The 24754-nt window shown below is 38.8% G+C and overlaps 1 protein-coding gene across 2 annotated transcripts in view; it reads left to right on the top strand.

Moving 5' to 3' along the window:
• Positions 1 to 24754, top strand: part of CYTIP (cytohesin 1 interacting protein) — a 69860-nt gene that overhangs the window by 20134 nt on the left and 24972 nt on the right. The window contains exon 1 of one of the 2 annotated variants that reach the window (XM_084891470.1): positions 20670 to 20930. The exons of the other annotated variant lie outside the window; for it this stretch is intronic. Within the exon in view, the coding sequence (XP_084747596.1) occupies positions 20757 to 20930 (174 nt within the window). The 5' untranslated portion in view covers positions 20670 to 20756. Of the gene's footprint in view, positions 1 to 20669; positions 20931 to 24754 lie in introns of those variants that run through there. 2 annotated transcript variants of the gene reach the window in all.

Here is a 24754-nt window from a genome sequence, read left to right as displayed (position 1 = left end):
TTTTTAAACTTAAACTTCTTCTAATGCCACTTCTTCAAAATAGACTAGCCCAGGCCATGTATTTTGTGGAAGAGCCACACTCAGGGGGCCAAAGAGCCACAGTCTGCCAGCCACTGAGCTAGGCTAACAAGGGAGGGGAGGTGGGGCTCATGCTTGGGAAGATGCTGCTGGGTATTTCAAAAGCAAGATCCAGGGTATAAAACCTCACTAGGCACAATTTTTAGTGGTGGCTAGAAAAAAGGTTTCTACAATATCCCCCTGGGGTAACTAGCAGATGCCTTGAGCTTTTCTCTCTGTCCAAGAGGTTTCTGAGAAGTGCCATTTTGATTGCGAAGGGGAAATGGGCTAGCACAATGCTGGGTTTCATGCGAGCAGGTGCATTGAGACTGCATCTTCTAGGAACAACAGTCAGCGCTTAAAGCCCTATTCTTTTCTAGGGAAGCGCCCCTGAATTGCTCAAACGCCTCCTTTATTGTATATTTGGCAGTGGTTAAATTAGTGGGAAGGTGAAACTCTGGGTAGAAAAATGAGGGTGGAGTGTGAAGGCTGACCTTTGTTTGCTCTTAGATTTTATGGAAATAAATATCACAGTGGGTTCAGAGCAGGGCCTGAACAGCTGATAGTATCAATGTGGGTCCTCTGCTTCTGAGACCAGGTCTCTTAGCACTAGATGAGGTTTGTATTGAAGAACTCATCTCCTGGCCAAGAAAAGTAAAGTAAGCTATACATAAGAGAAAGGTGGGGACAGAAGGGAAGGCCCTATTCACAGAACTTGTTTCAGAACCCATTCCTGTTATGTCTTGTCTTTTTTTTTTCTTTTCTGGTTTTGTTTTTCTTTGTTGGTTTTGTTTCTCTTGTTTCCCGAGTCAGTTCTCAACCTCCTCTGCTCACTAGACCACATGTGTCAAACACAAGGCCCGCGGGCCAAATCCAGCCCGCCAGGCCTTGCAATGTGGCCCGCACCGCGCTGTCATCACTGCACTCCGCTGTCAGTTTATGACATTGTCAGTTTATGACTGTTCAGTAAACCATTCGGCCCGCGATTTAGGCTGGATTTTAGATTTTGGCCCCTTCTCTGATTGAGTTCGACACCCCTACACTAGACATTGATTGGAAACACTTGTTCTCATATGGCACTGCATCACTTAAACTGGCTCAATTGGATGAATATTGTCCCATGCACCAAAAGGTCACTGGTTTGATTTCCCATCAGGGCACATGCCCAGGATTTCAGCATCAAGTATTGGTAAGGGGGCGTGCAGAAGGCAGCCAATCAATGTTTCACTCTCATGTTTCTTTCTCTCTCTCCCTCCCTTTCTTCCTCCTCTCCCTTCCTCTTATTCTCTCTAAAACATCAATAAAAACATATAAAAAAATCACACATCTGATATCCCTGAATCAAACCAACTATCCCAAGGATTAATCTCCACCACATTCCAAACCTACTCCCTGCAATGTTCACATACTGCAATGCACACACTCTTGGTCTTCTTTCATAGGGGACTTAAATGAGGCAGTTAAGCCCCAACTGCTCTGCCTTTCTTCCCATTTTGTCCTGATAGAGTTAGAGCAAACACTCATTAAGATTCAGTGATGATGTTTACAGAGCTCAGAACCAGAGATACAATTTTAAAAGCGCTTGTGTGCATATCTTTTGCTAATATTTCTAGCTACTTGTAAGAACTCTCTGTCACATTGCTTACACTGACTTTTCCACCCAGTGGGTATTCATAGTGTTTCTTGACTCCATTCCCCCCCCCCTTAATTTAGTTTATTATTTTTAACATTTAAGCACATTTATTTTTTTAAAAGATATATTATTTTTAAAATATATATTTTTATTGATTTCAGAGCAGAAGGGAGAGGGAGAGAGAGATAGAAACATCAATGATGAGAATCATTGATTGGCTGCCACCTGCACGTCCTTTAGTGGGGATCGAGCCCACAACACTGGCATATGTCCTTACTGGAATTGAACTGGGACCCTTCAGTCTGCAGGCCAATACTCTATCCACTGAGCCAAACTGGCTAAGGCACATTAAAACTACTATAACTCATTACTTTTGAATATGTCATTAAAGGTCAACCTTTAGCTGCATTCCCATCACTCTCCACATTCTTCCCCTTCTGATAAGATTAACTGGTAGAGTATGACGTCATGGCAACCATTGGGGGTTGCCTGATATAGGAAGAGGAAGCAGCTGAAACATGAATTTCATGACAGCCTTTGGTGCAGAGGTCAGATTCTCTTACTGAACAGTATTCTGAAGGGATGGTCAGACATGAATTATCTAGTTGAGTTCAAGGTGTACATTTAATGTGACCTGTTCATTCAGAACTGTTGTTTTTGGAAAGCTACAGAATCTTGGTATTTGTTAACCTGCTATGGTAAATGTTTTCTATAGTGTGGAATAGAGCAAATATAAGATTTCCTAATGTGATTTAATTTTGGGATCTTAGAGTTTGAACACTGGAGCTTGACGACTGTTGTGGCAATGAAATAGCTTCCTTCCATCATTGCCCAGGATGGTTCAGAATCATCAACTCTCTCTCCCATTTCTCCTTCTACATAGGAGTCACCAAGTCTGATTGGTTGGCCATCTCCAGTGCTTCTGGTTTCTCTTATTTTCCTTTCCCCTCTCCTCACTAACACTGTTTAAGCATTTATTGATTATTTATAAGTTTCTGGCATTAGTCAAACTGTAGCTCTTTTCCCCTACAATTACTTATAATCCACTGCCAAGTTGATTTTCCTAAAATTTTTTTTTAATTTAGTTAACTTATATGTCACTGTTCAAAATATTAGTGATTGTCCTGTGATTATTTTTTTAAATTTAGTTTTATTTTTTATTAAATTTGTTGGGGTGACATTGGTTAATAAAATTATGTAGGTTTTAACTGTACAATTCTATGACACATCATCTGTATATTGCATTGCATGCCCACCAAACAAACTCAAATCTTCTTCTGCCAACATACACCTGACCCCGGTGATTATTGAATCATGTCCAAGTTATTGAGAAAATAGGGACCCTTACCCATCCAGCCCCAATAAAGTGCTTAGTAGTTATCTTTTACTAAGCACCCCACCCTCCTGAAATACCAGCATTTAAAAATCAATCTTTGATCAGTTATCTCTGTGTTCTCTCCTCTTGATGACTCTCCTTATACTCTCATTCATATGTTTATTCTTCATTTGTTGCCATATCTAACTTGAAATTACACTGATTCTCTAAACTTGTCTTCCTCCTTTCAAAGGCAATTCTTGCTCACATCTCAAGAAGAAATCATTCTGCGTTCTTGAAGTGCTTTGTGCGATTTCTTTCATTTGCCACTTTAAAAAAAAATCTTTATTGCTGAAAGTATTACAAATGTCCTCTTTTTTTCTCCCCACTGACCTGCTCTACTCAGAACCTAGCCCCCCCCCCCCCCCCACTATTGTCTGTGTCCATGGATTATGCATATATGCATATAATTTCTTTGGTTATTCTCTCCCCTACCCCACCCTAACCCCCACCGTAACCCCCACCCTGGCCTTCTTGTACTCTGTGGAAGTGGGCATGATGATCTCTCCCTAGACTTATGCAGGGCAGAGATGAGGCTTTAATAACTTCAGCATCACTTTCCCTTAGCCCAGAGCCAGATATGTAGTAGGCCTTTGGTAATAGTCATTGTTTTGAAGTTGATTTTTACAGATTCTCTCTGGAAAAAGGGTAAAATTGACTCAAGGTTTTCTGTAAAGGGTGTAAAATTGGTGTGGTGAAAATGTATGATTAATTGGTGTCTAATTGCTCTGATTATATTTTCTAAGTAAAAAATTTTAAATGTCATTTATTATGTTTAAGATATATAATTGTCAAATGGCACTAGGACTCTTTCCTCAAAAATTGGGGCAGTAATAGATTAACCAAAGAATTTATATACATACTAGAGGTCCAGTGTATAAAATTTGTGCACAGAAGGGTGTGTCCCTCAGCCCAGCCTGCACCCTCTCCAATCTGAAACATGCCTCTCACAATCCAGGACTGCTGGCTTTCAATTGCTCGCCTGCCTGCCTTCCTGATTGCCCCTAACTGCTTCAGCCTGCCAGCCTGATCATCCCCTAACTACAACCCTGCGAGCCTGATTGATGCCTAACTGCTCCCTTGCCAAACTGTTTACCCCTAACTGCCCTCCCCTGCAGGCCACCCCTCCCCCCAGCTGCTCTCCCCTACAGGCCTGGGTCCACCTCAACTACCCTTCCCTGCAAGCCCGGTCACCCCCAACTTCTCTCCTCTGCTGGCCTGGTCACCCCTAACTGCCTTCCCCTATAAGCTTGATCACCCGCAACTGACCTCTTTTGCAGGCCTCAATTCTCCTCCCCTGCTGGCCATCTTGTGGTGGCCATCTTGTGTCTACATGGGGGCAGCCATCTTTGACCACATGGGGGCAGCCATCTTGGGTGTTGCAGTGATGGTCAATTTTCATATTACTCTTTTATTAAATAGGATAGAAGCCTAGTGCACAGGTGGAGGCCAGGTGGTTTGCCCTGAAGGGTGTCCCGGATCATTGTGGTGGTTCCCTTGGGGCATGGGGTGGCCTGGGAAAAGATCCTATGGTGGTTTTCAGGCCAGCCACACACACCGGCGACCCAAGTGGAGGCCCTGGTATCTGGGATTTATTTATCTTCTATAATTGAAACTTTGTAGAGCCAAGACTCCTGCTTGCTCCATGGCTGAAACCATTTTTGTTGGGATTTATTTATCTTTTATAATTGAAACTTTGTAGCCTTGAGTGGAGGCCTGGGCTGGCCAGGGTGTGTGGAAGGCTTGGCTTCCTCCATTACCAAGGAAACCCAAGCCTCCTGCTCTCTCTCCAGCTTCATGGCTGCTGCCATTTTTATTGGGATTTGTTTATCTATAATTAAAACGTTGTAGCCTTGAGTGGAGGCCTAGTCTGGCCAGGTTGTGTGGAAACTTTGGCTTCCTCCATTATTGGGGAAACTCAAGCCTCCGGCTCTCTCTGTGACCACAGCCATCTTGGTTGGGTTAATTTGCATACTTGCTCCTGATTGGCTGGTGGGAGTGGCTTGTGGATGTAGCAGAGTGGTGGTTCATTTGCATATCACTCTTTTATTAGATAAGATAATAAAAGAGTGATATGTATAGCACATGGGCAGACAATAGTGCCAGGGGTGTGGCAGGGAAGGCTTGGGGATGGGGTAGGAATGGGGTGAAGGGAGATAGTATCTGGGAAAAGGGAACACCTCTGATACTTACAACAATAAAGATACATTTAAAAAAAAATGATGTGCAGTGATTGATCTGTGTATTAGAGCTTCTCAATTCTAACTGCCCTCGTAGACACAAATAGTAACACCAATGGTTGTTTACCTAATGTGCTGCCATGAGAAGTCTTTAAATATTCTGATTTATATATATTATGCCTTTATTTTCCTTATGTTTTTTAGAGTTTAAGCTCTATTATGTGGTACATTTATGAGAGGTGATATGTCTTTCCATCTTCATCTGTACTAACAAGATCCAACTAAGATGTAGGCCAGTCTGAGAATTAGGGTCACAGAAATTTAGGTATTAAAGACATGAAACTGCTCTATTTAAAATTTGTTTTCTTGTAATTTTTTGCCTCAGATTATTGTTCTTTTGTATTAAAAGTTGTAGTGTTCACAACTAACTTTTTTGTACCTTGTAGCACTATCTAGTTACCTTGTTTTCAGTTTTGAATACTGTCATTTTTCCATCCCCACCTTCAGGTAATACATACCTTTTTTTTTTTGTAATGTTATTCATAATGGACCTGCTTTTCAGTCCCCACTACACATTTAACTACCTCTTTTGGGTATAGATCTTCCTTTGAAGCCAGTGGGAGCTTTGTTCAGAGATGAAATATGAGCGGGAAGGGAACGTTTCCCACCTTCCCTCCCCTCTCTCTGACCCTTTCAGCATGTGTAACAAAGTTTTCCACTCCTCTGCAGATAAGAATCTTTTTGTGAATTTTCTATATTTAACACCAACTCTACTGTTAAACAACATCAGCCACTCTCACCACATCCACCCAGATGAAAAGAGAGCAAAGACAATTAGGTTACTCTGGCAGGAACTGGCACCCTACAAACTGATAATTTTTTATCTTCTAGTCCCTGTAGATACAAACAATGTGTTCTCTTCTGCAAATGTCGGGAGACAGAGTAATGTGTGCAATTTTCTTTGTCCCACCTTTATTTTTAAAGAGAATATGATATGTTTATTTTGTCCACACATTCTTGGTCCTTTGCTTGACTTGTTAGAGCTAGAGGGTGCTTGATGATTCTAAATTGTTATACACTCAGTTCTTATTGCAGTCACTGGAATTCATCCAACCCTCTATGCCTTGCCTAACTTTGTCAAACTTCAGGAAAAGTCACTCCACACATTCCCTTGATGAGACATGCTAATGTTGAATGGTCTTTCCTTTCTTGTTAGCACCACCTCAAGCAGTCACTTGAAGAACAATAACCAGCTTGTTCTTGTCTGGACCTCTGACGATATCAGTCACATCCTCTTTTAGATAAAACACTCATCAGATCATTCCTCTTGCTCTGCCACACCCTGTCATTCAAGTCTTAGCTTCCTCCTGATTTCTTCTCTGAACCCCCTTCCAGGTACCCACAGTCTACGAAAAGCTAAAGTTGGGCCTTTCTTTACTCTGAAACGTTTTCTCATATTTAAGCTTTTTCTACATAAAGTAAGCTCAGTGGGGGAAGTTTGCTTTTCACCAGCCAGTTCAGCTCTACTTCTCGTTAAGAAACTCAGGGACCAGGAAGAGATACTCTTCTGACAAGTTTTAACGAAAGGACAGTATTAGCCTTTAATTGGAGTGTTTTCATAAGCATGGATTGAACACTTGAGGCAGACAGTATATCTTTTCTAAATATTCAGTTATGAATTATTGGTAAACTGATCTAAATGCCCATTTCCCCAGAGTAATTCTGTTTTGGAGTCATTTTTTTTCTTCTTCTTTGAATTGATTTAGAATAATTATCTACATGTCTTTGTGTGTAAGATGAAGCAGAAGAAGGGGATTGTCCCAAGCATGTTTTTAGCTCTGTTCATATCTTTAAATTTTTGTGATTCTAGATAAACTTTTAGATATAAAGATGACTTGAAGGGGTATTTGGCAGAAAGACATGAATTATAAAGTTAATAAAATTTGGTTCAATAAATTTAATTAAAAATTTGGAGTCAAATTAAATTCATCTTTCTCCCTCTGAGAGAGTCTTCACAAAACTCAGTCTCCCACCTTGTCCTCCTGCTGCTTTTCTCTCCTTTTCCCCCTTATTTTCCTCCACTTTCCTCTTATGCTCTTCTTCTTTTTTCTTTCCATTTGATTCTTCAAGAGAAAAAAAAAAAAAGGCAATTTTTAAGGATGTTTATGCAATGACTTCTCCAAATTCCTATTGTAATATAGACTGATATTGAACAAAAAAAAATCTGTGGCAATGTCCATGTGTGGCTTTTAAGCTGTGCTATTTTTATGCTAAATTAACTTTGCAATTCCCTAGTTTCCGACCTGAGATAGCAAGGGCTCAGGAGAGAGAATATGTATTGGAGTGTGAGGTCCCTTCCATATCCATAATATTTTTCCTTCTCACGAGAAAAGGGCATGCTCATTCAGTGTGCACATTTAGTACAATGGATTTTTATTGCTTTAATATATTAACTTTATTTCCCCTTGAAATTCCAGTTACAGTAATTGCCTCTGTATTCTATCTCCTCTTCTACCCTACTTCAAATAATCAAACAAAAAAGTGTCTTATATTTAGAACAGACAAAAAGAAAATCAGTATTTCATCTAGTGTTCTTTTATCTCGGACTTTTTTCAGGTACCTATAGAATGAAACCCCCCCCCCCCTTTTTTTTTTCTTTTCTATAATTATGTTTTAGTATGGAGGATTTTTTTCTTGTCAGGGTATATTTCTAGCAATTTAGTAAAATGTTGTAAATCAGTCAGAGTCTTTAAAAAATTTGTCCTACCAAGACTGAAATACGTTCCTACATATTCATGTTGGAATTGATGGATGGATGACAGCAGTAGGCAGAAGGATTGAGTAGGAAACAATTCTGTGTCAGGCTTCAGAAATCTTAGCAATGCGATCTGTAGCAATGAAAAGGAGTAGGAAAAGAGCAAAAACAGAAATATGTATGAGAATTTGGTCTTAAGTGAGAAAATAGCAGCAAAGAATTATTTTTAGTCGCTGGCCTGGTAGCTCCGTTTGTTAGCGTGTCATCCTGATATGCCAACGTTGCATGTTCGATCCCCAGTCAGGACACATACAAAAAGCAACCAATGAATGCATCAATAAGTGGAACAACAAATTGATCTCCTCCCTCTCTCTCTCTCTCTCTCTCTCTCTCTCTCTCTCTCTCTCTCTCTCTCTCCCTTCTCTCTCTCAAATTAACAAAAATAAAAATTAAAAAAAATCTGTTTACTAAGGATGAACAGAAAAATAGTAAAGTTAGAGAGCTGAAACTTTTGATGTCATTATGGACAAATGAAATGATTATCTTAAATTTTGTCAAAAAATTGCCTATTATTTGGCATAAGCCATGCTGAAATTTTAGATTTCTTGAAAGACCATAAACCTGATGGGAAATTTTTGAAGGCTGAATTTATGACACGAGATGACAAAAAGGGCAAAGTGGTTTCTAAAAGGTACATGGTTTGGTGGGAAGACCATTGGTCTGGGAAATAGAAAGCCTGTGACACATTTTACAGTTGCTCCCAATGACCATGTGTCCCCAGACAAGTTGCTTCAGTCCTTTGTGTCAAATTGTCTCTATCAGTAAAAGGAGGCATTATATTGGGTGATTTTTAAGGTCCTTCAGCTCATACTTTATAATAGCTTTTCATCTACCAGCAATATAGAATGAGAAAATAAATATGCAGAGTGTGGATGGAGTTCACCTTGGTTTAAAAAAAAGAGTTTTTTTTTTTTTAAGTTGGGATAAACCATTCAGAATTGGGGGAAATTTTCTTTAATCTACAATGTTGACATTTGGGCTTAATTCTTATCTTTTCCTTCTTTTTGCAAAGCCCATTGTATCTTGCTTATTCTTAGCAAGTGTTCAAATAGCAGCTGCATACAAGAAAAACAAGTGTGTAAGTAGAAAAATCAATGCCAAGTACAATTTCTTCTAGAGAGTCCACTAGTTTCCTCTTAGCCCGCCCTACCTAAAAAAAAAACACAAAAACACCTGGTTTGCATGCCAATTTTATGTGTTTCTTTGTAAACCTTGTTAGAGATTTTGCAAATAAGTGAAGAGGAAAAAAAAAACAATTATAAAACTAAATAAAATTAACAGGTTGGCAGTGCTGAAAAGCAAAATAACACAGAATTGCATTCCTCTCTGCATGGAATCATTCAGACCCATGGAATCAAGTAAAACATTAACTGCTACTCACTTGGGGAATGACAAAGAGGACCTTGGGTTTGTTGAGCAAGGACTCCATGATCTTCCAAGTCCCACGCAGTCCAAGGTTCCAGGACATGAGTCCTGCCCTCAGGGAAATCACATTTCAAGAGAGGAGGAAAAGGGAAATTTACCCAGAGCCAAGGTACTTCAGTTGAAAATGACAAAAGCTATTTTACCTCCTAGTGTGTCTAACCACTCCCAGCATTCCATACATTGGGGAGTTCCCTGATTTAGGTTTTCCAGTTGCTTGAGAAAATGAACCATATCCCAAAAGCTAAACCATTAAGCAAAGGATAGCAAACAACAAGTAAGAAATACAGTGGAGAGTGACAAGTGTATAATGGTATGCATTTGTAAACTATTTGCTATTCAAGGGAATTCAGAGGCATGAGTATAATAAGTCATCAGTTTGTAGTAATTGAAAATCAAATCTAAGTTTATTGTAGTGAACACAATTGCTGATGTTATCTCTGCATTTTAGAATGACTATTTTAAAAACATTTCTTTTTAAAGATCTGCTCTAACAGTCAGCTAGTAAGTTGACTCTCTCAGCCAGGGAGAGTTGGGAGTCAATAGCCTGGCCAAAACACACACACACACACACACACACACACACACACACACACACACAGAAAAAAAAAATCACCATGTTGCAAGCCCTTTTTTCTGGAGTGAAAAGGGAAGGAAACGTTCCCTAGTTGGTTACATATTGGTGTGTGATATGCACAGAATGTTTTGCCAGGTGTGTGAGTGAGATAAAATATGTGACAAACACTCTTTGCCCTTATGCTAGCTGTTATTCAGAGAGATGAAATATAGCAGTATGAGAAAGACTGGGGAATATTAACAATCTGCTTCCCAGGCAGTGAGTGGAGACCTCACTGCTGATGGAGTGGAATATCACATCATAGATAGGAGTGACAGATCGATACAATCTGGCTTTTCCTCCACTCAGTTTCTTAGCTTGTGGCTAGAGGCCAGTGAGTGACACATTTTCCTGTCTCTTCCTGTAACAGGGCTTGTTTTCCCTTCTCTCTTTCCTGTAGATGGTGTGATGCCTTTCTCGGACACTGCTCACCTAAAGCCATGGTGTTTAGGTGATTGCATGCACTCTAGTGTTCCTACTCCCTGACCCCCAAAAAATTAAAAATTGATCATTTCCACTTTGCATTTGTTCTACTTGGTCTGAACCAAGCAAGTTGGTCAGGGATAATGGCTGTCTTACCTTCTAGTGCATCCCTAAAGATGCCCCGTGTTCGAAGTGTTCCATTGAATGCACATGTGAGTTTGAAATAAATTTCTTAATGTCAGTCCTTTTATCTGCTTTCACTCCCTCTGTGTTACTCAGTAACTTCCATGTGACATCCAATTGAAGGAAATATCTGCTCCCAAAGTTGTATTAATTTACTTGACATATATTTTTACCAAACCAAGATGTTATTTAAGCCCATGAAGGTCACAAATATATATAGGGTTCCCAGCCTAATAGAAGAATGCAATACCAAAAAATAACTAGGATATATGGTAATGTGTTAAGGAATTAGTTAGTGGTAGATACTAAACTATATAGGAGTTCACTAGTGGTAACGAGACGTTCCAGCGGTTGTTGTCAGGAAATGCCTCACAGAGCAGGTGGCATTTGAAATCAGGTCTTATGAAGGGAGGGGATTTCAATGACTAGAAATTAGGATGGGGGTTTTAGGAAGAAACAAAGGAACAAAGGTTTGACGATGTTAGGCATAGTCTCAGGAGGAAGGCTATTCTATCTAGAAGCCTCTAAATCAATTTACTTAGATTAGAAGTTAAGACAGGAGAATTAAGTATGAATTACATTATGGGTGATTTTGAATGCAAAACTAAGAAGTTTAAGTTTAGTTCACTAGGCAGGGCATATGGCATGATAGGAAGGGTTGGGTTGTCTGTATTGAGGAAACCAGTTGCCTGCAATTGTGTTGTGTTGAGGGTCATTCCTGGGGCTTGGTAGATGCAGGTGGTCATGGAAAGGAGGAGCCAGATGTGGGATGTTCTAGAGGCAGAAGGAACAACACGTGAGGTTCAATCAAATAGTAAAAGAGAAGTCTGAGGCAATGAGATGAGGCTGTGTTCTGCCTTATAGGCCTGGCTGGGCAAGCCTAGTTTAATGTGTGTCCATCTTGGGACACGGAGGGGGCTATTCTGGGAGATGAGAGTCCTACCTGCATTTCTTCACTTCTGATGCACATTTTCTTCACATTTTATATTTTTGAAATTGGGATGCTCCTTACGACCTATAGGTACGTTTAATGTGGAAGTTGTTCTTAAAAAACATAGTAGTTAGTAAATTAATGATGCATGTTGCTGTGATGGCACCTTATCTTCAAATAACTAAAGTATAAAATGTACATTATTACTGTATTAAGTTTTCCTTTCAAACTACAAATGATTTCGTGCTCCTTACAATTAAGCCAAACAAGATCCAGTAAACATAAATGACATTTAAATATTAAGAACACAATAAATATTATTCATCAGACACCTACATTTCCCAAAGTAAAGAATCACTGGGAGAATAAATCAACTGCCAGAGCTTTGGGCAGATTATGAATGTATTCATCAACTGCTTGCCGAGCAGCTTTTATGAGAAAGTCACTCGTCCAAGTGCTGGAGGGATACAAAGATGAACGGCAAAGCACTCTGTCTTGGGGTGGGAGTGGAGGAGGTGAGCTCACAATTTATTAAGGAGGAAAAGACAGGTACACATAATTTTAACAAGGCCAACTATGATTCATCATAGGAGAGAGCCCCAAGATGTGCTTTGAGAGATCTGAAGAGGTGATGCTCACACCTGCTTGGAGGGATCAGGCGAGGCTTCATTAATGATGAGGCATCTAAGTTGGGCCTGGGAGAACGGGTACGATTTCTACATACAGAAGTGGGGTAGGTAAACCCGGTGAACCATGTGTGTGGACAAGGTTAAGAGGTTGGAAAAGACCACGTGTATTTAGGAAACACAGCAGTCCAGGGGTGCTGGAGAGTAAGGTATGACTAATAATTGTGATTACAGAAAGCATTTATTGAGCAGTTACTATGTGCTGAGTACTGTTAGGTTGTACTTGGTGATATGTAGTCTAAGTGGTCCCATTTTATAACTAAGCACAGATTAGTTAATCAAGCGGATCCAGTTAGCCTTACTCCTTTCATAAGCAGTTTCCGGGTAAAGGCACACACACAGGGATATGCCGCTGTGAAAGGAGGTGGGACAGAGGTCAGGGGAGGTGCTGCATGCCAAGTGAAGGAGCTGGAATGACAGCATTCTGTGGATTTGGAAGACTATGGCACCACCCTTTTGGTGTGTATAATGGAATCACATAATAATGGTCTTTAGAAATATAGTACCAGAGACATGTAGGTAGTGTGTTCAATTACAGCACCCTACAGGTATCTTTTAACACCCTTAAATTTTTCTAAAACTTTACATTCTTAATTTTTATTTTGTTTTATATGCTATGTATTTTGATCCTTACAATGGTGTGGCATTTCTCCCTGTATTGGGTATATGGAGAACCATACCCCAAATGGGCACTGTCTTTGCCAAAGCCCCAGGGAAGGAAACAAGACCTGGGGTCCAGATCATTGCTCCTGTCTTTTACTCAATCCTCTGTTCCTTTCACTGGTTTTATCTCAACTCCTCTTTGTAGTCAGAGGTGTAAATGGCCACACCAATGGTAATTGCTAGCTTTGCTCAACACTGGAGAGCAATATTTCCAGGTAGAACTTTTGCCTGACAAAAGCAGTGGACCGTTTTCTGGTTGGCATAGGCAGGACCACACAGTCAAGTGCTTGCCCCGGGAGGGAGTAGCTCCCGTACTTTTCCATCGGTGAGGAGGGAGAAGTCCTAGCTGGCTGCCTCTGGAAGCTCACATGGCCATTTCGCCAGGCATCTGTTTTGAGAACTAGGTCAACTGTCAAACTACCTCAGGTGAAACCCTTCATTTCACAACCTTTTTGCTCCACCACCTCCCCAGCTCTCCCCAGTTTGTTAGTAAAATAGAATGTTCACTGGGCTAATGAGAAAGTGTCACTGATTCTGAATTCAGCACAATTCTTTGTCATATACAGGGTATCCCCAAACATGCGTACACACTTTAACAGCTGATAGCTCAGTTGATGTTTTCTTTTTTTCATATTGAACCCATTGGAATTGATAATTAGTCAAAGTGTGTATACATATTTTGGGACATCCTGTATTTGTACATAAAATTTCAATACTTGTTATTTCAGACCTTCCACTGTGTTTTGAATCAATAACCAGACCAAAGAGGTGCTGAATAATCATCCATTTTTGAGATTGACAGCACTTCCCACCTTTACTTTTGTCATAAGACCTCTAAATGTAAAGAAGAATGGATATTGTATGAATTTCCTAGGGCTTTGGTGACGAATTACTACAAATTTGGTGTCTTAAAACAACTCCCTCCCCTCCATAGTTCTAGAGGCCAAAACTCTGAAATCAAGGTGCCAGCAGGGCCATGCTTCCTCTGAATTTCAAGTAGGATCCTTCCTGGTTTCTCTCCAGCTTCTAGTGGTGATCACTGACCCTTGGTGTCTCTTGGCATGCCTCTCCAAACTTACAGTCCAAAATCTGCCTGTCATTACACTGTGTCTATCAATATGGTGTTTTCCTCTTCTTATAAAGACACCAGTTATATAATATATTGGCTTAAGGTTCCCCCTAAGACCTCAACTTGATTACGCCTTCAAAGACCTTATTTCTATGGAAGGTCAAGGTCATGTGTGTCAAGAATTAGGACTTGAACATATTTTTGGGGAAGCATAATTCAAGCCTTCACAGATAGAAACCAAATAATTTTCCCTATTATTTTTCTTAAGGTTACTGTATACAGATCATATCACTTTATCTAGATTATAAACTTCTTAGGGGCATGAGAAAGGTCAGTGTGACCAGGATGTGGTATGGTATATCATCATAGATTCTACAAGAAGATTCAGGACCTCAAACAATAAGCTAAGTAAAGAGATTGGATTTTATTCAAAGGCCAGGGGGAAATCACCTAGATATCATGTGGGTGTTTACACAAAATTCCAGTCCCTAGCCGGTTTCTTGCTTTCTAAGAAGTTACATTCCAAAGTCCTGAAGCTCTTCCTAGTTTTGTTGGTGGCACTGCCCAGACTCACTGGGCAAGCTCAGTAAAAGCTGATCACTGAGGGTGACACAGGGTGTTAGCTAAGGGAAGTGAAAGGAGCACTGTCATTTGTTTATCTTAAATTTTGATAAAAGACAAATTTTGAAATGGAACTGTGTGTGTGGTGGGGGAAGGCAGGTGATAAATGAATAATGAGAAAGAAAGAATCAGTATAATTAGTGGCCCATAATTGTGTTACTCTTCTACATTATTTTGTGTACACCTCAAGCATCCTTTCTTAGGAGGAATTTTACTTGGTTGGAAGAAAATGAGAGATCTGGAAGAATTATTTAAAATGATTTAAAAAATCCCATTAAACAAGATCTTTGGCTATAAGCAAACACCAAACATCCAAAAGACAGACAAATAATTCTCATTAGTAAGCATAGAAAGAAGCATGAGGATCAATTATAAAGGCACAAGATAGTGTTATCAACAAAATGTAACTGGTTTTTTAAATATTTTTGTGATTTATTGATACTTTTAAAGTTGACCAAATAATATATTAATTCACACTTATTATTGAACTATATATGAAATAAAATTTGAAAGTCTTCCTTCACACTCCTCCCCTATCTTCCATAACTACTTAAGAAGTAATCACTATTAACAGGTGGATGCACATCTGTGTATTTATTTTATCTATACATGTTAGTGTACTTATACATATGTGACCTTTCTTTAAGAAGAAGGCATAAATGAGATTATATTATGCACATTGTTCTTCTCTTTTCCTTTACTTTGTCTTAAAGATCTTTATGAATATAACTTTATTTTATATTTCCTAGTGGATGCAGAGTATCCCATTGAATTAAATTATTATAAGCTTTAGCCACTTCTCAATTGATACACATTTAAAAACACATTTTTTTACAATTACAAACAATGCCACAGAAGCATTCTGTGCTGTTGTCTGCACATGTCAGAGTACTTCTGCAGGGTAAATTCTTAGAAGTAGAATTCCTGATATGCATGTTTTAAATTTCAATACTGTTCAATTACCCTACTAAGAAAGTTTTATTGATTTATATTTTTGCAAAGTGCTAAGAGCACAGGTACTTATAACTTCATCAACACTGGAACTCACCATTTTTTATTTTTTGTTTGCTTGGTGGACAAAAATGAATGTCTAACTGTTGGTTCAAATTTTACTTTCTTGATTACTAATAAGTTCAAACATTATTTAATAAATGTGTTAATGATTTTTATTTCTTCTTTAAAATACATTTTGATAGCTTTTGCTCATTTAGAAATACTTTTCTACAAAATCTAATTTTAAGAACTATTTATATATTATGGCCTTAAATCAATTGTGTATTACAAATGATTTCTTGCTATCTGTCACATAGCTTTAACCTATGATGTACATATATCTTCCATTGACCAGACGTTTTTAATTTTTATGTTGCTAATCATCTCTGGATATATATGTATTGTTAGAAAAACCATTTCCAACTTAATCTTACTAAAATAGTCTATAGTTTCTGTTATTATTTTATGTATTTAAAATTATTTTGGCACTTAACTCTTTAAGCCATATTAATTTTATTATAGTAAATGACTATGATTTAATCTTTTCCAAATAGGTTCTAACCCTATTTGCCAAAGGGTCTATTCTTTTTTTACAAGACCAGTGCTCTAACCCCTGAGCTATGGAGCCTTACCCAAGGTCTATTCTTTTTTTAATGAGCCAAGATAACTTGGTGATATAGTAAATTTCTGAATAAGTATGTGTATGTTTTGTGATTCTTTATTCATTTGTCAAAATCCTATTTATCAATACTATTTTTCTAACTTTTTCTTTAATCCTCACCTGAGAATATATCTTTATTGATTTTAGAGACGGAGGAAGGGAGAAAGAGAGATAGAGAAACATCCATGTGAGAGAGAAACATCAGTTGATTGCCGCCTATATTCACCCCAACTAGGAATAGAACCCTCAACCTTGGTATGTGCCTTGACTGGGAATCGAACAACACTCCAACCAACTAAGTCACCCAGCTGGGGCTATTTGTTAATATCCCTTTACTGGCTTATTCTATTTGACAATGCAGTTCTAACTCTTGTAATATCTTTTGATGCCCAAGTAGGGTAGTTTTCTCAATGTCCATCCTCACCTTCATCCCTTACCATTATTATTTTCAAAAATTCTTCTTGGCTAGTCTTATGCACTTTCTTTTTCATATAGGTATAAGTACGCATATCAAATTTTATTAACAAACAAGCAAATAAACAAAACCTGCAGATATTTTGGTCCATAGTACATTGAATATTTTAGAAAAATTTGGGGATAATAGACATTTTTTACAAGAAGTACTCTTCTCATATGGGAAAAGATGTTTCTTTCCCATAGTTTGGACTTTAGAATGTTCTTCATAAAAATCTTAAAAATGGTTATTAGGGCCCTGTCCAGGTAGCTCAAGTTGCTCAGAGTGTCGTCCCAATACACCAAAGTTACAGTTGCCATCCCTTGTCAAGGTACATACAAGAATCAACTAATGAATACATAGGTAAGTGGAACAATCAGTGTTTCTCTCTCTCTCTCTCTCTCTCTCTCTCTCTCTCTCTCTCTCAAATCAATAAAAAAAAAGGGGGGGGGGTTGAGGTTAAAAAATGCTTGCTAGGTTTATTCCTGTTTTATGACTTTTTTGGTTATTTTGACAGTGTTCCTTTCCTCTATTATTATAACTCCTTCCTTATCATCATTGTTGCTATTGAGAAATTTGTTTCTCTTTATATGTGTCCTTTGAATTCTACATTTAGAAAAACTGTCTTACTAAGTCTGCTCTTCAGTGGCGTGTCTTGGATATTCTAGTCATGCAACCATATTCCCAACAAGCCTCACAGTTTTGTCTCTCTCTCTCTCTCTTCTTTCCTTATTATTTATTTATTTATTATTATTATTATTTTTTTAACAAATTCTATACCTCTTATCTATGATAAAGAGTAAATTAGTGATAAGTGGTGAGGGTTATTTTCATCACTGCCTTCTCACTATAATGGGACACATTTCAAAATTCAAGATAATATTTGGTGGGTGTTTCTGATAGATACCTTTTGTTATGTTAAAAGTATTTCCTTCAATTCCTAGCTTACTTGGGATTGTTCAAAGCAAAGAAAAACATTTTTAAAAAGTAAAATTTTTAAAAATACAGTTAATGATGATTCTATGTGATAAGTGCATATCAAGACATTTAGTTTTACATTAAAAGAAGGCTTGACATTATCTACATGGATTCCTGAAAAACCAATCTAGGTAATCTATTTAAGGGCCCAGATGAAGTTAGTACCATAAGCTCTTGGATGATATTGTAATTATTTGACTGCATGAAACTGTAATAGTTTTAAAAATTGTTTCCTTGTGTATGTGTTAACAATATATGGATATGCTTTATTGTTAGTTATTATTTATGTTAGGTTAAAGCTGTGTGTGTGTGTGTTGTTTTAAATATGTATGTCACAACTCTAAACTAATATTTTGTTTGCATCTACCTTGGGATTTCTAATACAGGGACTCACAACCTCTGTTTCTTTTATTGCCCTTTCCTGTGTGGGCTATTTTTCAGAGCCAATCCTGATTGTAGAGTTTAGTTTACCTTTTTCTGAAAGACTACTCCTCAATGGTATTTGCTCTGAGAGTTCCAATAATCCACACTGAGTGGGGAAGATGGAGACACCCATCCACCAGCCAATCACTCAAAGTGAGACATAGGACAAGCAGTTATCACAATGAGTGGGCACTCTATAATAAATTAAGTCTACCTTATATAAATTCAAACAAAATATTCAAACATTATCTTCATGACTTTAATCCATTTCCTACATCAGTCCAGAAAGCTAAATAAAGGTTTTCTGTGCAAATAAAGGCAAAAAGCCAAAATAAACAGAATAAGCAAACCACAAAACAAAACCCTGAAATAGTCCAGGAACCCAAATAAAGTATTTTTGTGCAAATAAAAGCAAATAGCCAAACCAAATGAACAGAAACTCAGTAACTATCATGAAATCAGAAGGACAGAGAGGAATCCTTATTTTAAGTAACCATTGATTCCCAAGTATACCCTAATGGATAGATGAGTCGGGCTAATGGCAATCCAGAAACTTCAGAACTGGCTCTGACTACTTTTCAAGCATACGTTGGTGAATGACAGCTAAGATTTTCTCATGCATTCTAACCTTTACCAAGCATGTCAAATTCTTAGGCAAACATGGGCCAAATAAACAAGTCATGCGGCCCACAGGCTGCAAGTTTGACATGCTTGCTTTAGAGTATATGGTGAATGAGGCTGTCCTTGCTGCATATATGTGCATTTGGTAAAGGATAGGGCAGTTCATAGAGCATTAAAATCATTTTTCTTTAAAGTTTTTCCTTTTGAATTCTTATTACTTGACACAAAAACTCCATGATAATTCTTTACTTTGTATGAAGTGATATGTCAGGCTAGTTTATCTATTTCTCACTAAAATTTTTAAAATATATATATTTTATTGATTTTTTACAGAGAGTAAGGGAGAGTGATAGAGAGTTAGAAACATCGATGAGAGAGAGTCATCCATCAGCTGCCTCTTGCACACCCCCTACTGGGGATGTGCCCACAACCAAGGTACGTGCCCTTGACTGGAATCGAACCTGGGACCTTTCAGTCCGCAGGCTGATGCTCTATCCACTGAGCCAAACCGGTTTCAGCTCACTAAATTTTTTTTATTTTAGATATGTGGAAACTGAGGTTCAGAGAGTGTATTAGTTAGCTCGTACTAATACCATCTATAATAATAAAAGCATAATATGCTAATTAGATTGGACACCTGAACGACCTTCTGGAGGTCTTTTTGGACGTCCTTCCGGACAACTTCTGGACAAAGCCAGGGCTGCGGGGGCTAAGCCCCTTGCACGAATTTCGTGCATCAGGCCTCTAGTAATCCCATAATGACAAATACCATACCCTGGGTGGTAGCAACTTTGGCAATTAACAATGCCAATGATAAAGCACTGTTAACTCCAAAGTTTTACTATTTTTACATTTGACAGATTCTGCTTGATCTGAATTCACCCTGACTTCCATTTTAGTTGAAAGACTTTCTAGTTCTACTGTTGACCCTCAAAATGATTTCAAAAATCATAGTTGATTTTTAGACTATGTAACACTTCTCCTTTTGATTTTTGTTTTGATTCTTCCTTCTACTTCCATCACTTGCTCCTTTTCTGAAACGAGTTCTCTCAAATCTCCATGTCCCCAGCCCCAGTCAGAAATAGCATCTATGGTTTTGAGTACTTCACCATGGTGCCCTTGACCCATACGCACATGCAGGGCTCATTGGCAACATTTCCTGTGCCACTCGGTTTGCCTGTTACCTTCCTGCCCTCTCCATTCCTCTCCAGGCCTACTTGCTGATGCTGCAGCAAAGTCCACTCTAAAATATAGCCAGTTCTGTGCTCTAAATGTGCTGGTCTTCTCCTCCCCTTGTTCCTTGTAAAGATGATGGATAATGTTAGCCAGGACAAAGTAGTTAAAGGACAACCAGGAGAATGCTGAATGGTTACAGTCCAAGTGGCACATATAATGTCTTTCTGATGAACATTAATGGGCTACGGTGTACTTTGGGGAAAGTACATTACAAGGACTTTGCGAGAGAACATTATGACCGGACCCTGTAATTCTTGCTTATACTCACGGGGACTGAATGTTCGAACATCCTGGCTTTTACATTGCCTTGCTCATGTTAAGTAGGAAAATGGATGGGAAACAAATGGCAGAACTTGGGAAAATTTTTCTTCCTTTAAAAAAGAAAGGGCAGATGGTGTTTTGAACACAACTTGTCAGAGAACACGAACGCATACGAGTCCTGGCTGTTTGAAGGTGGGGGAGAAATAAGTTAGTTCTTTTTTAGTGGTAAAAAGTAGCTTTAGGTTCTCTCAGGAGCCCGCAAAGAAAAAAGCCACTGAGAAATGGGAGTGAACTGCAAGATAGGGTTTCTGTAGCAAGTACCTCAAACCACAGAAGTCACATGGGCTCTTTCTGCTTTGCTACTTCTGATTACTTGTCAGAGGGTTATACATTTAGCTTCCCCCATCCTGCAAGGCCACTCAACCATGTGCCAGCTGGAGTGATCTTTAGGCACAATGTCTTTACCAAGGCTCATGCACCAGAGCAGCAATGGCAATTTGGTGGACTGCTGTGCTGGTCCAGCATGCGGCTCATACTCCATTCTCACAGGCAGCTTTTCCATGGATGATAATAGAAGGCTTCAAATGCTGGCTGACACTGTGGCTACTTTGCCTCGGGGACGAAAGCAGGTACGATTGCTATTTTGTAACTTTTAGAGGGTTCATGTTCTCTTGAGAGCAGAGTGATATGTCTGTCCGACTTCTAAAATTGTTATTTTAGAGGCTTCTAAGAGGAAGGAGGTGAGGAGCCCAGACGGTACTAGTATACTGGTCCAAAAATTTAAGACCATAACCAAAGGGTTTTTTTTTTTTTTTTTTTTTGTTTGTTTGTTTGTCATGACAAATCTTAAGAGAAGATTGCTTTTCTCATTTGGAGAGGTGACAAATCTTCATCATTTGAAGATGCTATTTATAGACATGACCCGTTTGAGAATTCTTGATTTTTCCCCTTGTTTGTGTCCCATCGATTCTTTTCCTCCCAGCCTCATCAATATATAATTGATTTTTTACAAAGAAGAAGGGAAAGGGATAGAGAGTTAAAAACATCGATGACAGAGAAACATCCATCAGCTGCCTCCTGCACACCCCTTACTGGGGATGTGCCCACAACCAAGGTACATGTCCTTGACTGGAATCGAACATGGGACCCTTCAGTCCACAGGCCAACGCTCTATCCACTGAGCCAAACTGGCTAGGGCAGAGAGTGCTTTTTCTGAGGACAAGTTTTATGGACTAAATTATCTTCAGCTTTGAGGCATGGGCACATACCTCATGCTCTTGAAAATATTTGTATTAGAAAAGTGAGTGCAGATGGAACATCAGCTCAGTCACTGAAGAGCTGTGGGATCTTGGACAAGTCACTTGCCTTCCTAAGATTCAGATTTCTTTTTCCTAAAATGACAATAATAATAGAACCACCCTATGGGGCTCTTCCGCTGCTGAAGTGAGAAATATGCAGTGCTTAACACTGAGACTGAAATGCAGTATATGCTCAATAATTATGTTATTACTTTTATTTTTACTGCAAAGTATTTCCCCAGAGAGGGAAACACATGAGGAAAAAACTCATGTTTAACTGGATTTATAGTAAACATTTTTTATATTTTTTTTACTTCCAATTAAAAAAAATTAAAACCATAACACCTCTTCAGTTATTTAACCTGCTATAATACACCAAGTACACATCTGAATTTAGATATGAGTTGTGCAAAAAATACTTACAATTGCTAGAGCATAAAATTTGCCCTTAATGTTGCAAATGTATCATGTGCTCCACGTAAACCTTTTAATTTTGGAATTAGTAGAACATGGTGGGAGTCATGATCTTTTCTCAGTGATGTATGTAGCTGATTCCTTGGGATTTTTCACAATGAAGATGAGGGCATCGTTTGCCATGGTTTAGATTATCAATCTTTTCAATGCAAAAGTGCTTTTATGATGTTAAATTTAACATAATGATGAGCATGTCCATCAATTTACTACTTGTATGAAAAAAAGCAACTATTGGAAGTACCCAAATCTTTATTTAGTTTTCAAAAAAGAGCAGTATAGGAGAACATGTTTCCTGTCCTTATTGGGTTTACAATGAAGCAGGAGAATGAGTAGGTGTTTACAAAATAAACAGCATAAATGCTTGAATCCAAATACTATGTGTTTTTGAATACAACTCTGAAGGAGAGAGATTCCAGATATTGGTATTCCAGAACAAGAGATTTTTAATGCTGAAGCACAGATCTTGGGTCTTCAGGGGATGTTTAGGTAAGGACACATTATTGGGTCAGGAGGACCCAGTGTCTGTGTGGGAGGTGAGGGGAGATCTCAGAGATGGGCTGCTTTGCAAAACACTTGGACACTTCCCCTGAGGCAGCACCCATTTGAGCAGCACAGGGAGCCATTGAGTGTTTTTGAGCAGTAGAAGGACTTAGGATCTGTGGATAAGTGGGTAGAGACTAGTGGTGAGGGAGCAACTCTTATACTCATTAAGAAAGAGGAAATGGAGGGAATGGAGAAGAGACGCAAAATTTTGAATACCAAAGGCAATGAAGATGGAAGAGGGACCTCTGGATTTTAAGCCTGAGGGAAGATAGCATGAACTTAAGAAAAGGCAATCAGTAGGAGGTTATTGGAAGAAGAGAGGGATGTAAGCATATGGGATGCACCCAAGTATATGTATAGGTTCACATGTGTATAACACATATACGTACACATTTATTCCAACACAAATAATTTACTTGTTTGTTCTCATCTTTTGTAGGTCTTTTCTTCTCCCCTTTCTCATGGTCCTTTCTCCTAGTCAAATAGCTTTTTCTTACTGTTATGAGAATTACTTTATTTAAAAAAAAAAAAAGCAAGACAAAACTCTTGTACATGATACTTTTGATTCTATACAACTAATCAGTGAGACTTGTTGCAAGTTCATGCTGACATTCCACAATTTTCCAGGAGGAGGTCCATTTCCTTGGACTGGCTTTTAGAGAATAATGTTGGCTCTGGCTGGATTGCAGGCAACAAGATCTCCAGAAGGCCACCACAAGAGCAGGTGTTTCTCTGGCCACTGTTATTTTCAACTCTCTCAGGGTTGACGTCAACAATTCACACTTCTCGTTATTGTTGGCTTTGGTTTCTGCAAAGCGGTACCTGGTTAGCCTGTAGTTTCAGATGCATCTTCAGAATCATTAGGGTGTTTACACTCAGAATTGCTTAAAAATAGATTTCCGTGTGTGCATATTTATCTCAATACTTGTCTGTATTTGTAGGAGCTGACAGACACCCCGGTGCAGTTCTTATTTCTATTTCTGAACACAGTGTTAGGGGGAAAATATCTACAATGGAAAACACTGTAGGAAGGAGACTGGGGACCACAAGGAAAGTCTTTAGACATATTGGAATGCCCAAGGACTAGGGTTGCTCCTCAAAAACAGTTTTTACCAAATGGTCTAGTGAGGCTAGGGGCCTGACATGTGAGAAGCTGGAATATGCGCTAGTGGTGCACAGACTGAACCTCTTGGCCTGGTGTTCTCTTGGTTATCCAATTACAGTTGACCTTTGAACAACGTGGGGTCTAAGGGTGCTAGCAGTTGAATATCCATGTATAAATTTTGATTCCCCAAAATCTTAATTATTAAAGGGCCTACTATTGATAAGAAGCCTTACTGAGAGCATAAAGTGTTGATTAACATATCTTTTGTTGTAAGTTATATGTATTACATACTGTATACGTATACTAAAGTAAGCTAGAGAAGAGAAAATATTTAAAAAATCATAAGGAAGGGAAAATACATTTACACTATTTATTTTTAAAATCCACATAGAATGGGCCTGCACAGTTCAAACTTATGTTGTTCAGGGCCAATTGTATTACTAAACAGACAACTTCTGGAAGGGTAATTTTACTGAAAACTTCAGATGTGGAATATTGTGCTCAGTTCTGTAAGGCGTGTATTTCTGGGATGGGTCCTGCCCGTGAGGAGCTTTTGCATTATTTGTGGCTGCACACCCATCTGTTATCAACACTCCCAAGTGCTCCTCCTAACTAGAAGGTATTTTGCTCATTGAATGAATCATTTTAGGTAGAAAACTGCTAATTTCACCACAAAAGAATTGGGAAAGTCTTCTCTGATCCGTACTGTTGCATGCTGGGAGTCAAGTTCCAACAGTTCTTCCTGAGGAAAGGGGTTGTTGAGCTCACCATGAGACTTCCCTGGGGAGCTGCAACCCTCTTTGGGTTCCTTCAGGGCACTTACAAGTCAAGCAAGTGAGTTCAATGCCTTTATTTCCATGTATCTTAGAGTCATCTGCTCAGCCTTGCCATCCCAAGAATCCTGCTTTCAAAGGAAAAAGAAAGCAAGCTTTATTCAGGGAAGAACTGGGGAGAGGGAGGCAGGGGACAGGAAAGGGCGCAGATCACATGATTTGGAACTTGGGAAACAGACAAACAAACAAACGAACAAAAA

This window comes from Pipistrellus hanaki, assembly GCF_964339955.1.
Source record: "Pipistrellus hanaki genome assembly, chromosome: 8".
Lineage (NCBI taxonomy): Eukaryota > Metazoa > Chordata > Mammalia > Chiroptera > Vespertilionidae > Pipistrellus > Pipistrellus hanaki.
The sequence above is the reverse complement of the archived record's forward strand: the minus strand, read 5'-3'. Positions and strand labels throughout refer to the sequence as shown.